We start from the raw sequence: 17,081 nt of genomic DNA, 5'->3' as shown, positions 1-17,081 counted from the left end.
ATCCCACAGCATCATGTTCACACAGATGCACACCCAAGGGCCATTTAATTTATCCACCTACTGGCATGTTTTTGAGAAATGGAGTAGTCAATAACCCAAGCTCATGTTTGAACCTGGGACCCTGGAGATCTGAGAAGGCAACACTTTCCTCTGCCTGCAGCCTTATCTATCCATTTATTATATTTATACAGTTACAAAAACTGCATTTACATTTTTTGGCAAAAGAAAGAAGAAAAAAAATCGAATACATCGACAAGATGTAGTTTTAAAATCTTTATTTGAACAAAGTTATTTCTAGTGAAGCAGGGATAGGAATGCAAGTATTGTGTATTTATACATTACAAGTCTTGCCGATTACCTTTTAAAATGTTACACCTTATGTCAGAAATGTACAGAGTAACAAGCAGAAGCATTCGTTATGCACGCCAACAATTGGACTTCATTTCACCCACTCGAATAACTCGAATTAATCGTTACATATACTAAAGGAGACAGAGGTAATTTTTTAGGTCTAGATATATTTCATATGAACTGTTAGCTAATAAGAGCAACATTATACAAAACCGATGCAGTAGTATCTAATGAACCTTTTTTGATCACAGTTGCGACTTCTTATTAGATATTATCAAACAGTCATACTCCTTTAAAAAAAATAATAATAATAACTGGTCTTAGCACAACCTGAGCAGCACTGACTCGTTAAAGGGGAAGCGGAAACATGAGCACAAACAGTAGTCACAATGCCAAAGGATTAGCAGCATTTTCATTCAACGTGGAATGGCAGATATGGGTTAAAGCTGCACTGTGTCGTTTTCTAAAAACATAGGATTCGACCTTTTACATTCTGACTGCTAACAGTAATAGATCATAGATAGATTATCTGAGTAAACGTACATGACCATCCCGGTAATCATGAACTAAATCGAATTTTCCACCTAAAGCATCAATATCAGATAGAGGAGACCCTTCTGTGACCGTCATTCATTTTGCACATGCACATAAACACACTAGCGGTGCAGACCGACCAGAGGGTCGAGGCAAACTTTCTCAACTTATTCAGCTTCAATTCTTCTTAGGCGTGTGAATTTCTCATGGGAAAAGTTCACTCAAAACAAAATAAACAGCTTTGAAAAACAAATTTTGCAATTCGTTTACATGTCGTTTCTCCATCACTCGAATGGGTTAGCATCTTTCCCTGGGCAAATTTTTTTTATATTAATATAATTATTATTATTTTAAATATAAAAGTATTTACTTTTAATCCTGTAAAGTAAGCCATGCAACACTGACTTGCCAGGGGAAAAAGTCTGGGCATGTGTAAGGTTAGGGTCGCTTATGTAATGGAATGGAATGGAATGGAATGGAAGGTGCATGCATAAATTTGTAATGGGAAAAAACAAAAAAAGGGCGCCTAATTGTTTTTAGCTGTTATCTAGTATCTGCTAAGTAGAACTGAACAGTGCAGCTTTAATTTTTTTTTATTTCCAAAGTAAGCAGTCCTACTTATATATGCAACATTAACATATTAAAAATGATCTTAAGGGAAAAAAAAACACTCATTCAGATATCTACCCCAAAGTGTTTCGCAGAGCATTTACAGTTAAGCAAGCTTTTACATCTGAGCAGTGTAAACTAAAAGCAAACCGAAAAGTTACGTAAAGAGACAAGTGTACATCGTCGCTTCTAGTATTCGATCACCGATCCGTTTCAAAAGAGAACAAAATTAGAAATTGACTTGTTTAGTTTATTTTCTGATTAGTTAAACGATTCTAATTTAAATGTTATATAGGCTACATTTATATAAAAGTCAGAGGTTTGACTAGTCAAAAAGCCTAAGTGTACTGTTAAGCTACTTTTAAGCATCGACTCGAATCGCCCTGCAACAACTAGAGGTAAAAACAGCAGGTCAAAGGAGTTATCTCTAACTGTACAAGCGCTCTGATTTATATGAGCCGTTTGAACCGTCAACAGAATTTCATTACAGCTCTACCGAGCTTTCATTGGTGACTACGCTCTCTACTGGACATACGGTTGGTCGAGAGCAAAAGTCGAGACGTGACTGACGATGCAAACGAGCGACCATAAAACTGTATTCTGCACAAATATACTTCATTAAAAGTCAAAAGTCGACTACTTAAAAAAATAACCGAATAAAAAACTAAAGTGAGAGAGAGAGAGAGATGTCCTTCAAATGCATGTAACTCAGTAACTGTAACTGGTTGAGAACAATCGGTAACTTCTGTGTTCCGGGATGAGAAGAGTTAGGTGGCAGCGCCCTCTGCAGTACTGAAACAGAACATTCGGTGCAGGTCCTTCCCGTAATTTGCATGGATCCTTCCTCTTAGAAGCCGTCATGTTTCGGGTAAAGCTTTCCGTTCCTGTGCTGCTGCGTTTTATTTGCTGAAGATCTATACATTCCGGTGAGCATGTGTCATTCATATGGACGTCAATATCTAAAGAAAGAGGAGGGAAGGGGGAAAAAAAGAGAGAGAGAACCACGTCTTAAAAGTACAGCATTCAGAAAGAGGACAAAGTATTAGAAAACCCACAGACAAAAAAAAATGATGATGAAATGAACTAGTTGGGGTTTTATTTTTATTCAGATTTGCTTCCCTGTTCAAATATTGTAACCCTGTGATCTAACAAAGTCAGTGGCAAACAAGCAATTTGATGATTTCCTCACTGAAGTCTGGTGCCCCAGATGATCTGCATGTCATTTGCATCTATTTCACAGAAGGTAGAACAGAGTAGTGTAATGCCTAATGAATTCATTTTAAAGCTTATGTAGTGCTCAGAAGTACAAGAAATAAAAGACAAATTCTTGTGAAAACCTCAAATGTGTGTAAAGTAATCTGTTAACTAACTAAACTACTCGCTGATGGAAATCATGCGGTTTCATGTGTACACACTGGACCTGTATTATTATGGTCTTACATTTTCTGCTCCTCAATCTATACTAAATACACTACATGGCCAAAAGTTTAGGATACGTGAACATCATCACACTATGTCACACTTCTGCCACAAATTTTGGAAGCACAGAAAGGTCTTTATATGCTGTGATATTATCATTTCCTAACAAGCCCAATCATGTCCCAGCATGACAATGCCCCTGTACACAAAGAGGCATGAAGACAAGGGCTGAAGAGGAAGAACCGGAGTGTCCTGCACAGAGCCCTGACCTCAACCCCTCCTCAACACCTCTGGGATGAACTGGAACACTGACTGCACCGCAGGCCTCCTCATCTGACATCAGCGCCTGACCTCACTAACGCTCTCGTGACTGAATGAACACAAATCTCCACAGCCACACTCCAACATCTAGTGGAAAACCTTCCCAGTAGAGTGGAGCTTATTCTAACAGCAAAGGGGGACTAAATCTGGAATGAGATGGGCAAAAAGCACATACAAGTATTACAGTCAGTTGTCCACAAACATTTGGCCATATAGTGTCTTTATTTTAAAAACTTACACACTATATATAGTGCTCCTAGGATTCTTGTTTAGACGCAAATCTTAAACTCTACCACCTCAGTTCCAAAATCTCACCCCTTCATTATCTACCAACTTCTGGCATATCACAAGCTATTCATGAGGAAATTCTTTTATTTGAGGCGAGAGATTAAAATGGACAATGCTTGGGTATGTGCTGAGCGCATCCTCAGTATTTAAACCTCAACGAATCTGTTCGCTCTGATCCGATTTTTCGGGACCAACCGATGTCTAAGCGTGAAGTAAATCCGGATACAGTTCTGTTTATGTAAATCGAGTACTGCAGAGCTTCCAATGGAAAGTTTCGAATGAAGTTTATTAGAGCCGTTCCGAAATGTATGTGCATAATTATTCATCCCAGAATCAAATAATCATTATCGTCTTAGCAATTTTGGCTCAGCACTAGCTCAAAGGGTATTTTATTCATATTAATGTTATTCATATTAACAGGCTGCAGAAAAAGTCAATCGTAGAGGGCACTAATTTGAATGATATAAAAGACTGACTCACCATATCAGCGCCTTTGACCGAGTGCTTCTTCCCTGTACTTTAGTGCTTCCAGTTGGGGTATTGACACTGGTCTTATGGCTTCGTCTGTGCGTCTCTAGAAAAACCTTCTTGGCAAACGCTCGACTGCACATGTCACATCCATGCAGAGAAAAGTTCTTAGTAACCCTCACCTCTGTGCTTGACTCCTGGCTTCTAGTGATGGGATTTCCTCTGCTGGGTTTGTGGCTCCGGGTAACATGTGGATTCTTTGGCTCTTGAAGTTTCTTCTCTTGTTTACATACTTTGGTGAGCTGAGAATGTTCCTGATCGTGATTCGGAGTGTTTAGAGATGTGAGGGCGGAATTCTTACGAGTATTCAAGTAGACTGAGGACTCGCTTTTCTTCACCCCGGGCGACCAGGAGGAGTCTTGCGGACTCATTTTGGATGGAGTCGCTAGGTCCGATGTCGTTAGCATGCTGGACGATGGAGCGTGGTGCTTCGCAGAGACGTCCTCTTTCAAAGACGCGCTCTTCCCACTGCTGTTCAGCACAACCTCGGCTGGTTTCTTCACGGCGCGGCTTTCGAGGATGGGCATGATCTTGGCCAGGTAGCGAGAGGACTTCTTGTGAACCACGGTGATGTGACGGATGACATCCCGCTTCCGCCGCGACTCGTATCTGCAGATGGGACACCCATAAAACTTGATGTAGATGCTGTCATTACCGTCCATGTGCAGCTCGGTGATGTGCTTGGTCAGGTTCTGACTGGAGCTGAACTGTCGCTTGCATAGCCAACAGTACATCTGCTTGAAGTCAAAACTTAACGGGAGGTTTCCAGAGTCCTCTGTTACTTTAGGCTTTGATGGCGAGCTCACCGTGCTCTTATCTACATCAGCCGAAGAGGACGCAATAGAAGGGAGACTACTTTTTCCGGGGCAAGCCTCCTCATCAGGTTCCGTCTTTATTTTGTTTTTTCTGGTGAAGACGGCGCGGCTGGCGGAGGAGCCATTTTCCAATGTGTGAACCTTATGGACAATGCGCATATGCCTCCTCAGCATGACCTGTGAGCTGTATTTCCTTCGACACAGCCTGCACCGAGAGGTCGTAACGCTGACCTCTGGTTGGTCTTGCTTTGCAAAGGAGCTGGGTTGTTTTGGAGGAACTGGTGAACCCTCGAGCAAAAGTGGCTGGCCAGGTCTGGTGGCGATGTCTGGTGTGATGCAGTCTCGCTTCAATCCTCGGTGCACCTCGTCGAAGTGCCGACGCACATTAGCCTTGGTAGCGAAGGACTTTTGGCAGACGGGGCAACTTTTGCCAGTGGATGGCGGAGGATCTTCCACACGCTTGGTCTTTACCATAGACAGCAAGCTGATGGGCACTGTGCGTGTTTCGGTAAACTTGCACAACTCCTCCAGCTTCTGCCGGTGCATCTTCCGGCAGTGACGGCGGATGCTGCTCCTCGAGCTGAAGTCCTTTCGACAGAGGCAACAAGATATCCTCGTTTCCTTCATCTCAGGGGCAGCTTCCTCTTCAGTTTCTACCCTCTTATCCTGTTCCGTGTTGCCCTTTTCTTCCGATTTTGCATCTTTTCTCTCTAGAGATTTATCAGATGCTGTGTCCATGTCATCGTCTGTGTCCTCTATGTCTTGCTGTTCGATCTTTTTCGGGGCGACAGAAGACTTGCGGCGATGCGGTTTCTGTGGTACCGGGTCTGGCTGATGGGAATTAGTGGGCATGGTCACATTCTCGTTTTCATAATTCTCGACCGTCAGGTGTTGGAACACAGCATTGGGGTTAGTCTCTATCGTCTCCAACTGAATCACATGTTCCTGCTTGTCTCTTTGTGGATAGATTGCCTCTAGTAGCTCTTTGACAGCCTGGGTCTGCTTGTTCGGTTCAGAAGAATCTGTAGAGTAAAATCACAGTAAAAATTCTACACTGTAAATTCAATTTAAAGCAAGATATAGTCATGGAGATTTCATGGAATAAAATCTGGCTACAGAAACTATGATAAAGGAAAAGATGGAGTGTAATTGGGAGTTAGTAGATCTGACATAAATGTCAGAACAAAAACAGACCATCTTGCTCATGATGTCCAGAAAAGCAGTAGAACTCTTTGTGTGTGACCAGATTGGGCAGTCCACGGAAAAGACTTCGGCAAAGCCTGCACTCGAAGATGGTGTCGACTTCCTTCAGCAACATGTGCCTGAGCTGGGTCGTACCTGCGAAAACCATCAAAAACACAGTGGTAGAGCTGACAGGAAGGTCTTATGACTATATCTCTCATTTCAGATTAACTTGTAGCCAGGAGAGCGAAAGAATGAGAAACTTCTAATATTGATGTACCTGAGCGAAAGCACTCAATTATTTGTTGAATTCCTGACTTAGAAGTCTGGAGCTGCTGCTGAAGTAGAGGCAGGTCTCCTGGCTCGATAATATGCACTAGAAAAGATGTCAAAGATGAATGATGATATGTAAAGCTTACTACATGATACTAAACAAAATTAAATAAGCATTAAAAAAAAAAATTGTGAGCTCCGTGTTCTCGTTTGAAGAACATTGCTGTTAGTTTTTACCACTTTGTAGAGTTATCCCTTTTCAGTGTGATTTTGATATTCTGTTTCTGAAAACTACAAGTTTTCCTAAACCGCTTCTCCTTGTAAATGTTTCTCCTTGATATTTCAAATCTGGTTTCATCCAAAAGTAAGAGTGCAAATTAGATTTTAAAGATTCCACTGAAAGACACCAACAAACCGACTGTCTAAAAGCAACCTGTGTTTAATTTGCGTTTAAATTATTATTAAATGCTACTTAGAAATCCCTTACACTCAGCAATGTTATTTTATTATTATTATTATTATTATTATTAATAATAATAATAATAATAATAATAATAATCATTGTAAATTATTATTACTGATGATGATGCAAATAATAATAAGGAAAATAATAACAATAATGGTAATACTAATAATTTAAAAGTATAATTATCATTAAAAATAATAATAATCATAATAATAATGACAATAGCAACAATACTAAAATTGTAAATTATTATTATTATTATTATTATTATTATTGATGATGATGATGATGCTAATAATAACAACAATAATAATTTCAAAATATAACAATAATTATAATAATAATTATTATTATTAAAAATATATTAATAATAACAACAACAAAAATAATAATAATTTAAAATTATTACTATTGTTGTTGTCATTATCAGTATTATTATTATTAAATATTATTATTATTATTATAATTATTATTATTTTAAAAATAATCATAATAATAATGACAATAACAACAATACTAACAATTGTAAATTATTATTATTATTATTATTATTATTATTATTAAATAATGATAATAATTATTATAATGATAATAATTATAATAATAATTTACAGTTATTATTATTATTATTATTGATGATGATGCTAATAATAACAACAATAATAATTTCAAAATAACAATAATTATAATAATTATTATTAAAAATATATTAATAATAACAACAACAAAAATAATAATAATTTAAAATTATTACTATTGTTGTCATTATCAGTATTATTATTATTAAATATTATTATTATTATTATTATTATTATTATTATTATTATTATTATTATTATTATTTTAAAAATAATCATAATAATAATGACAATAACAATACTAATTGTAAACTATACAATTATACTATACAAACTATACTTACAATAACAATTGTAAATTATTATTATTATTATTATTATTATTATTATTAAATAATGATAATAATTATTATAATGATAATAATTATAATAATAATTTACAGTTATTATTATTATTATTGACATGTTGATAATAATAATGATAATAATAACACTGATAATACTAATCGTTTAAAAGCATAATAATCATGTTATTATTAAAAATAATAAAAAATAATAATAATAATTATACTTTTAAATTATTAGTATTATTAGTGTTATTATTATCATCATCATATCATCAATAATAATAATAATAATAATAATAATAATAATAATAATAATAATAATAATGTTTAACATTTTTTATGGGCAAATATACAGCAGAGATTACTAAAAAAATCATTATATGTAAATTATGAAGTAGATTAGGAGTTGTCTTCTACATTCTCCCATATCTTAACCTGCTTTGATATTAGCTTATATCTAAAGTAATAAATTGCTGATATTTACATTTCTGGCATTTATCCAGAGCGACTTACAATTTCCTCTCGTTTTTATACAACTGAGCAATTGAGGCTTAAGGGCCTTGCTCAGGGGCCCAGCACTGGCAGTTTGGTGGACCTGGGATTCGAACTCACAACCTTCTGATCAGTAGTCCAACACCATAAACCACATATAAAGCATACCCACACTACCAGTCAAAAGTGTGGACACACCTTCTAATTCCATGGTCTTTCCTGATGTTTATTTCTTTCTACATTGTAAAACAATGCTGAAGGGGGCCCGAAATCCACAATAATGTCCTTTGAACAGTTGATATTGAGATATGTCTGCTACTGATGCTCTGTAAAGCCTTCATAACGCCTCTAATCTGAGGTGCTGTTAATTGGTGATTTCTGAGGCTGGTCACTCTAAATGATCTTCTCCTCTGCAGCAGAGGTCAGTTTTGGTCTTGCTTTACTGGGATGGTCTTCATGTGAGCCAGTTTCATCATGGTGCTTGATGGGTTTTGCAAATGCACTTGACAATACTGTTCTTGCAAGAACTATTCCAGAACACCTGACCTTCGTGTCTTAAAATAACAACTGACTGTTTTTTGTTGTCATTACATATGGATTACTTAAGTCCATGTGTGTTATTTCATAGTTTTGAAATCTCCAGTATTGTTCTAGAATGTAGAAAATAAATCCCTAAACAAAAAACATTGAATTAAAAGGTGTGTCCAAACTTTTGACTGGTAGTTTATTATATCCTAATCCTAAGTTCATTTATTTCCTAATCTATGCACGATACCTATTATCACAGTGTCATGCACAAACAAAACTGAACTGTATTAAATGTATTGCCCATGTGTACCTTGCGGTTGGTCGCAGCCCTCTTGCTGTGGAGCCGCCTGGCAACTGCAGTGCCACAGTGTCTCGGTCTGGCAGCACTTGTCGTTGTTCGGGGTCACGTCAGTGCCAGTTTCCTCCATCTTGCAGACCTCTAGAAACACATAGCCATCCATTAATTCCTAATGGAATTGACAATTAAATCTCCAACAGTAATTCAGACTAAAGTAAAAGGAATAGCTCACTATCATTAAAGAGAGAAACAATAAAGCAGAGGGAAATTAAATCAAAGTTTTTCACTCAAAGTTTATACTAGCAGTCACTGGCACGGGTTATGATAAAAAGTTGGACCTTTATCTATAAATAATTGGGATTAGTCCCCTAGTTTTAGGACAAATTACAAACTTCCAAGCAGCAGCTGGGATTCGAAGTCACAACCTTCCGAGCAACACCATAACCACTAAGCTAACGCATCCCCCAGCACCCACCAGCGCAGGCCATTGGTGTTATTGTGTAGCATCATGATCCAGAAAGTGCAGGTGATGGAAGGAAAGTCATTAGGGCTTAAAGAGTGTCAGAATTTCCCCCATGCTTTAAATGAATTATAACAATGCATTACAGTCTTCATTTATTGTGCATTACATTAAAATTGATGTCTAAAATCGAAAAAGAGACTACAGTTGCTAGGCAATAGGACAGCAAATTTAAAGGACAGTAGACATATTACTTAGCTAGTTTCAGCAAATAAAAAAGCACAAACACACACACACACACATACAAAAAGAAGACTTGCAAGATATTTCTTCCTTGCTCCTTAAGTACGTGGGTGTGAAGACTGTTGGTGTTAGATTTGGTTTTTGCTCTCAAGGTATTCACGCTTACTGTTCTGGTTAAAATCAGCACTTTATCTGCTTAGTGTGGCTGATTTACGTAACAGCTGCGTAATTAGCTGACTATAAAGTAAGAACGATTCACAGGGTCATGTTTATATTTAATCCGATGGCTGCTTCATGGTCAGGAACAAGAATGACGTGATGTCAGAGTTGCCGTTGCCACACCTTCCTTGAGCTCTGCTGGCTTGTGGTCACGGTCTATAACTACATTTGTTCGATGGAAGCAGTTGATATATCAGATCAATTAACACAAGCCTAAATTGACTAAATCTGTAGAATTAGCTGGACGGCTGAGAGGATGTGCTCTGCTGGAGCTTGGTAGAAGTTTTATTCCACTTTAATGGTCAAGGTTTAATGCTAAGAATTCTAATTCATTATGATACACTGACGGGGATGCATCAAGGTTTTGACCGGTGAGCAAATAAGAGCAATTGTCCGTGCTATCCGACCTCGACCGTACATTTAAAAACAGCCGACAATCGGGACTGGTTACATCTTGTTAATCAAAAGGGGCCAGAAAAACATGTCGGACAGTTAGCCTGCAACTTGTGCTTGATGTGTAGAAGTCTTTTGTCTGGGATTACTTCAAATTGGGTGACTACAACAACAGCAACAATTGCAACCTGTAAGCTCTGGACTGCTGGAGCTGTAACAACTGCTAAAACTAATCTGATGACCCACTTTAAAGCACAGCAAGGAATATAGTGAATTTGTTAAAGCTAAACTGAAGGCAGCTTTTGCTTAAAAGGGACAACCAAAGGCTAACATTACTCCGTCTGTGGCACAAGCATTCGATGAGTTTATCGTTCTGGACGATCAACCGTTCTCTGCAGTTTAGGACACAGGCTTTCAGTGACTGGAAAAACACCTTGACCCTCGCTACATGATATAGAGTCGGCGCTATTTCTCAGACGTTTGCTTACAACAGGTCAGTTAACATGAAGTACGAATATTAATGCTACTTAATATGTTTATAACTTATTTACTGTTTACATTTGTTTCAAAGTTGTGTGATTAATTATCAGTCATTTTAAACAAGGTATAAAGCCAAAACATCAGCACTGACAGATAATAGTCCACGACTTTTTCTGAATTACAGGTCAATTAGAAAAAAAATGACTAACCACTGCGCATCAGCACATACACTATATTTAAAAATAATGCGGACACCTGACCATCACATCCATACCTCTGCCTTCATAAACATAATCGGAAGCTCTTGGAAGCCTTAGTATGTGGAGGTATTATAAATCTAAACTTGTTCCAGCACGACAATGCCCCCATGCAGAAAGTGAGGTTCATAAAGACATGGCCTGCCAAGGCTGGAGTGGAAGAGCTCAAGTGGGCTGCACAGAGCCCTGACCTCAACCCCACTCAACACCTTTGTGTTGGATGAACTGGAATGCCAACTACATACCTGGCCTCACTTATGCTCTTGTGGCTGAATGAGCAAATCCCCAACAGCCACGCTCCAACATGTAGCTGAAAGCCTTCCTAGAAGAGTGACTGCTACTATAATAGAAAAAAAGGTTGGCTCAGTCTGAAACAGGATGTTCAAAAAGAAATGACGATCAGGTGTCCACAAACTTTTGGTCATATCATGCGAATATTTTAGATGTCGGAGTACAAATATATTGCAGTAAACTATTCAATCGCATTGAAGCAACACTTCGCAAAGTCCGGACTCCGGGCCAGATCTGGATCCGGAGGGAATTCGTTGCTGACCCGCCTCCATTTCGTATTTCAAGAGCACTAATTGTGTGTAAGGGATTAAAAGTGTGGATTCCCTACTTTGCTAAACGCATCCTAAACGTAAATGTAAATCATCTGTTTCGTTTCCTTTATGTCTTTTTGGAGATGGTCCGAAATGAAAGCGAAGGCAAGATATTAAAAGTTTTTCTGCGTGACATTGTCGCCATGACATCCAGTTTGTCGTAATCGGGAGGGGCAATTGGGCAACACTTCACCGCAGCGAGAATATGACATTTGACGTAATCGGGGTGGGGCAATCGGGCAACACTTTACAGCAGTGAGGTTTGGATGGATGAGGATGTTAGTTTCCAGGAAAAGAAAAGAAGAGAGTTTTCAGAGATGATTGGACAGAGAGATATGCCTTCATTTTGCACGAAGCCGTTCTGTTCGATTTATAACGAGACAGTTGGAGTTGTGAAAAGTGGAAATGGCACTATGAAACAAAACACACACAATTTGATCAGCTATTAATGTTACTTTATTTTTTTTTGTGTTGATTCGTTATGCATGTTTATTAACAACAAATTGTGTAATAACCGATTGTTCGTTACTTTTGACATTCAGATTTTGAATGTAGACTTTGCGAACCCCCCCCACACACTAAAGGCTAACATCTCGCACGTATCTGAATTGTTTTCCTACACGGGTTCGAGTTAGATTAAAAGCAGTACACAGGAACACATCAGCGCTGTGAGTGAGGAGCCCATGTGCACTGTACTGCGGCTGTGCTACGGGTCTGTCGTGAATAGCAGTGTAAAAAAATGTTGAGTAATAGAGGACTGATTCAGTATTTTTTTTTTTTATATGTTCGTGCACGGTGAATAAAATGAAGCAGCAGGCCATATCTGGCCCACAGACATCTTGTTTTGACGCACGTGACCTAGATCATACAAAACGGAGCCATTAAGGGCGTTCGTTATGATTTATTTCTGTTTCTGCTTTATTTTGAAAGACGCACAGCACTATGTGTAGTTTCTTTGGAAGGACAATCCACGTGACCTATGACATCATTTATTAAAAGATCCTAAAATACCATTTCTTATTCAGTATTTGGACAGTGTGTGCCATCTTGTATGCGAGCATCAAATTTGTGAACGATGAGATGATGACAAAATGAATTACGCATTTTTTTCCTCTTTTATTCAAAATATTGCTAGCCTTATGTAAGCGATATTAGCACACCTCAGACAAGAGAACATAACCGCTGTACCTTTTTAAACCGGAATAAAAAATCCCAACAATAAACTCTGACTAATGAAATACTTTTTAAGAAATGGAAGTCACATCAATTCAGCCCGATTCATACAATTTTCTGCCTTCAAATGCTGTTTCTGTAGCCAAAAGACAAAGTTGTGGGTGTAGTGGAATAGTGTGTTACTTGAAATAAAGTCAAATTAGTACGGACAAAAAGGTTCAATTATAACTAGACTAACAAATTAGAAATTTTAGTAACTAATTCAATTCAGTACACACATAGGTCTTACATGGAGAAGAGCCCTGCGGCAATGACTACAAATTTCCCCTTAAAACAGTGGGATTCACTCGCTGTACAGAGAACCAGTCACTTCTTACATCAATGATAAACCCTCTATTTTAAGAAAATGACCAGAATAATTCAATTCATTATTTTACACTGATCTGTACACAAATCTCTGAGCCACTGATTCAACATAAAATATCTTTAAATAATCAAATCACCCCACATTCTTCCAAAAGTCGTAGGTAACTTGTGATGTTAGAGTCGTAAGGTTCCATCTGCCGTTATTTTGGTCATAAACCTTCCCCATTTTTGTTTAATCCAATGTAAAAGGAGACATGATGTGACCTGACTGCACCTAAGAAATTTATGACACCTGAAAGTGAAATCTTTCTGGAAATTAATACAGATACATCAAGATACGGCAAACGAGTAGGCCCTATTGAATCATAAATACACCATAGTAATATTAAATTAAAAGCTATAAATATAGAAATGAGAATTTGAGTTTTCATTAGTTGTTAAAACAATCAGATAAATCAGAAATCAGTTAAACCACACCAGACTAAACTAGTAAGCTAGTGAGCACTGGACAATCAACACATGTGTGTGCACACACACACACACCTATATCTCCAAATATAGGCTGTCTTGCTTGGTCACACACACCGGCTGGAAACAGTGTGGCTATGAAACCATATGGGTCCTCCACAAAAATCTAATCAGTCATATTCATAAATCTAGCAGGTTCTGAACTAGCAGGTGCATTACACAGAGTCGGTGGTGTGCGGTTGCTGAGCGCTGAAGGCTCTTCTAAAGAACTGGCAAGCTTATTTCTCCTTTTCTTTATTTACCTGCAAGGAGAATGCTTTAGCTGGAGGAGGCCTTTTTGTCCCTTTTTTTTCCTAGCAATTGACCGGCTGCTAATGTTATGCTAAAACGTCAATGGAAGCAAACCGGGAGAAAACATAGGCACACCAATACACCCCCCGCCCAGGTCCGGCAAACACGAAATCCGAGAGTGGCATAAATGATCGACGGGTCATAAATATCCAGACTTTTCAGAGCGACTATCTTTTCCTTTATTTTAGAAACAAATACTGCTGTTTAGAAAAAGATACGCTCCTTCCCCCAGAGCCTAGCATCCCTCTGCCACCCAAACACGTCCATCAACAATTTTGCAAGGTGTTGGGTCTGTTGGGATTTTTTGGGAGTTTGTTAGGATTCTTGTCTTTAATGTTTAAAGACCTGCATTCATCTAAAAAAAAAAATCCAATTAGAACCGGATATTCCATAATAATTGTCCTAAAAATCAAAGAGGAACAGCCTTGTCCCAAACGTTTGGCAGCATCACACGTGAAAGGTCTGCTTTACAATAACAACGAAAAGTTGTGTTTAATATGATAAGTGACGTCCCAGGCTTCACCCTGCCGCACGTTACAGTCGGCGCTGCAACAAACAACGTTCAAAGTGAAGTAGAACACGCAACACGTTTCTAACAATCCGATTCAGAATCATAACTGTTTACATTACAATGAGGAGATTAAATAAATCCAGACCCGGTTGAATTTAAATGAATGCACCTGCACTCCACAATATTGCAAGAATCAACTTAATGAGAAATAGGCTAGTGGAGACCATGATGTAGTTATCTGACCCTTAAAACAAACTACAAGGAACAACTGTGTAACAGCTTCAATAGGCACTTCAACTTGACAAGGTCCATGGCAGTCTGTGAGTGGGTGGGTGGATGGCTGCTTTATAAAATGGAAATCTTCCGTGCAGCTTACATCATTGTCTACACGCCAAGTTGAAGCCATGCGCCCCCCAAAAAAAAACCGGAAAAAAAGTACAAAACAGTCAAAAGAGTGGACTAGCGTGGACACAGTGTATACACACCCGGACAGTAGCGCGAGTGTTCGGAAGAATTCGCACCCGCTCGAGTCACATGACCGGAAAATCATTTAAAATGATAGACCCGCGACCGAACTGCCTGGATATATAGAACACGTCCGTAATTGATTCAACGAGACTGGAGGATCTAAATTAGCTCCCAGTTAAGGCTCTCCACCTACCACCGGGCAGAAACTTTCCTCTAAACCGTGTCCGTCTTTGTCAAAAGAATGTCAACCTGTGCAGGCTACCATCATCACGGCAATAACAATGTTAAAAAGCTGCGCCACTAATCTGTTAGTGGTCGGATAAGTTAATAAGTGTAACGCTGACTGAATGCCGCCGAGTGGCTGTGAGGCAGATCCATACGTGAAAAAAAAATGCTTAAAAGTGCTTCTGGGCGTCGGAGTAAGAGAGTTTCCCAGTTGTGTGTGCCAACGGCTAGCGACGCCTACGCCGCGGATGACCATGTGCGGGTTTAATGTGCGATAACGCATGAAGCCCCGACAACTTCCACATCGCCAACTCCACCACCGCGTAGCTACACAATAAACACGCGGCCAAGACGAGAACCACGTTAGGCTACGCGTAGGAGGAATCGTGTGCACGTTTCCGCATTAGACAGGTTGTTCGGCTACATCGCCGAGGCTAAAAACCTGCCGGATAAGGTGGCGTGCACCATTTGCGTTGATGGCCGTTCTGCGCAACACGGGAGCCATCGAGGCGCAGGCACGAGACACAAACCCGAGTTAGCAACTTTTTTTTGTCGCCTGCTGCACGAGATCTCGTGTCCACCTATTAACGTTCCCAGATAACGCTTTAACCGACAAATCTCTTTTGCACCGAAATAGCCTACTACGGCCCAAATCTGCCCTGTTCCAGGCCACGATGTGAGCCAGATTATCTCTGATCGAGGGAGAGTCCATCTTTTTCAGAATGGTGTACACAGGCTTGAGAAGCCTATACGCTCGAGAGCTGACGCTTCCCAGCGAGTGCAGCGTAAAGGCGGGCTGAACCGCGAAGCCGATACAAAGACCGAACACACCATCCATCCATCAAGCCGCGCGGTTTTTCAGCGATTTTCGCGTGCCCACACGGTTCAAGGCGAAATGCGTCGGGCGGAGTGTGTTCTAATGTAGGACGTGTGTGTTTGTGAAAGTGCTGCGCTTTGCGGTGCTGTGCCACATCTTCCCTGAAGAAGCTTTGGCGCACAGGTCTGGTGACCCTTCCGGCTTTACGCGTCCTTCTTGGCGTATTAATTTCGACGCCAGGCCCCGTAATACTGTCCGCATGCATTTCTAACACGAATCTGCCTAGAGATATCGCTGGCAGGCTTGAAATTGAACCGGGGAGTTGACGTGAGCTTCGGGAATAAGTGCGTTTTCCCCCGGCCGCACAGCCAGCACGCTCGGTGACGCCATTTTTTTCTGCTCAGAGCAGCCACGCTCGGTGAGGAAGCGAAGCCACTCGGGTCCGCTACGCGATGTCGGGCCCAAAGTAGAAAACTGGCGGTGAAAATCATGGTGTAATGTGTCGGTGGAGGGTTCTTACCTCTGTTAAAAGGCTCTACCTAGCCTCGGCCTTCGCGAGGAACAACTTTGGAGTTCCGGCGGAGGATTTAGCCGAGTGGATGTGGAGACGGTTGCTGTGGCTGTATGGCTGCTCTCTCTCTCCGGCGCTGTCTTTGTGCACTGACCGGACTCCTCCAAACGAGGCGGCTGTTGCGCAAAGGCGCAGTTTGAACGCTCGCGACCGCACAAACGTGACCGTGTTCTCAGTCGCCGTTTTGGACGGACCGACATCCGAGTCTTCCAGTGGCTTAAATTAAACACTCTTGTCATTTTAAAAGCGCGCTTATTTACTAAAAATCGCTATGACAAGAAACTCTTCCCGGAGTTTGGAGTTTAGCCCAGAAGGCACCTTCAACTTTCTCAAATAATGCATAAAACCGCGAAATTGAACCACTTTCATCAACAAACTAGTTCTAAGTCGAGCTAATTCATCTCGCTTAAAGTTGTTCAACTTTTTTTTTCTATTGAATTCTATTGGT

The 17,081-nt window shown here is 39.7% G+C and overlaps 1 protein-coding gene across 4 annotated transcripts; it reads right to left on the bottom strand.

Annotated features, from left to right (window-relative positions):
• Positions 1–274: 274 nt before the first annotated feature.
• Positions 275–16,788, bottom strand: znf800a (zinc finger protein 800a). 4 transcript variants are annotated; one of them, XM_058408575.1, is made up of 6 exons: positions 16,583–16,788; positions 9,042–9,170; positions 6,328–6,423; positions 6,060–6,203; positions 4,173–5,887; positions 275–2,453 (listed from the first exon to the last, which is right to left on the bottom strand). In XM_058408575.1, the coding sequence occupies exons 2-6, from the start codon at positions 9,157–9,159 to the stop codon at positions 2,436–2,438; spliced, it is 2,091 nt and encodes a 696-aa protein (XP_058264558.1). In that variant the 5' UTR covers positions 9,160–9,170; positions 16,583–16,788; the 3' UTR covers positions 275–2,435. The 4 variants fall into 4 exon arrangements, with proteins under 4 accessions (XP_058264558.1, XP_058264556.1, XP_058264557.1 ...); XM_058408573.1 differs by having other exon boundaries at positions 4,003–5,887; positions 16,583–16,784; XM_058408574.1 differs by lacking the exon at positions 275–2,453 and adding an exon at positions 2,462–3,380 and having other exon boundaries at positions 4,003–5,887.
• Positions 16,789–17,081: the final 293 nt, after the last annotated feature.

The sequence above is a fragment of the Hemibagrus wyckioides genome, linkage group LG14 (assembly GCF_019097595.1).
Source record: "Hemibagrus wyckioides isolate EC202008001 linkage group LG14, SWU_Hwy_1.0, whole genome shotgun sequence".
In the NCBI taxonomy this organism is placed as follows: Eukaryota; Metazoa; Chordata; class Actinopteri; order Siluriformes; family Bagridae; genus Hemibagrus; species Hemibagrus wyckioides.
This window is presented reverse-complemented; position numbering and strand designations above follow the sequence as displayed.

Excerpts from the sequence above, each read along its gene's own strand:
- znf800a (XM_058408571.1), bottom strand. The coding sequence starts at position 9,159 with ATGGAGGAAACTGGCACTGACGTGACCCCGAACAACGACAAGTGCTGC. Across the intron at positions 6,424-9,041 it reads GGGCTGCGACCAACCGCAAG|TGCATATTATCGAGCCAGGA; the intron begins GTACACATGGGC and ends CATCTTTTCTAG. Across the intron at positions 6,204-6,327 it reads AATTGAGTGCTTTCGCTCAG|GTACGACCCAGCTCAGGCAC; the intron begins GTACATCAATAT and ends TGGTTTTCGCAG.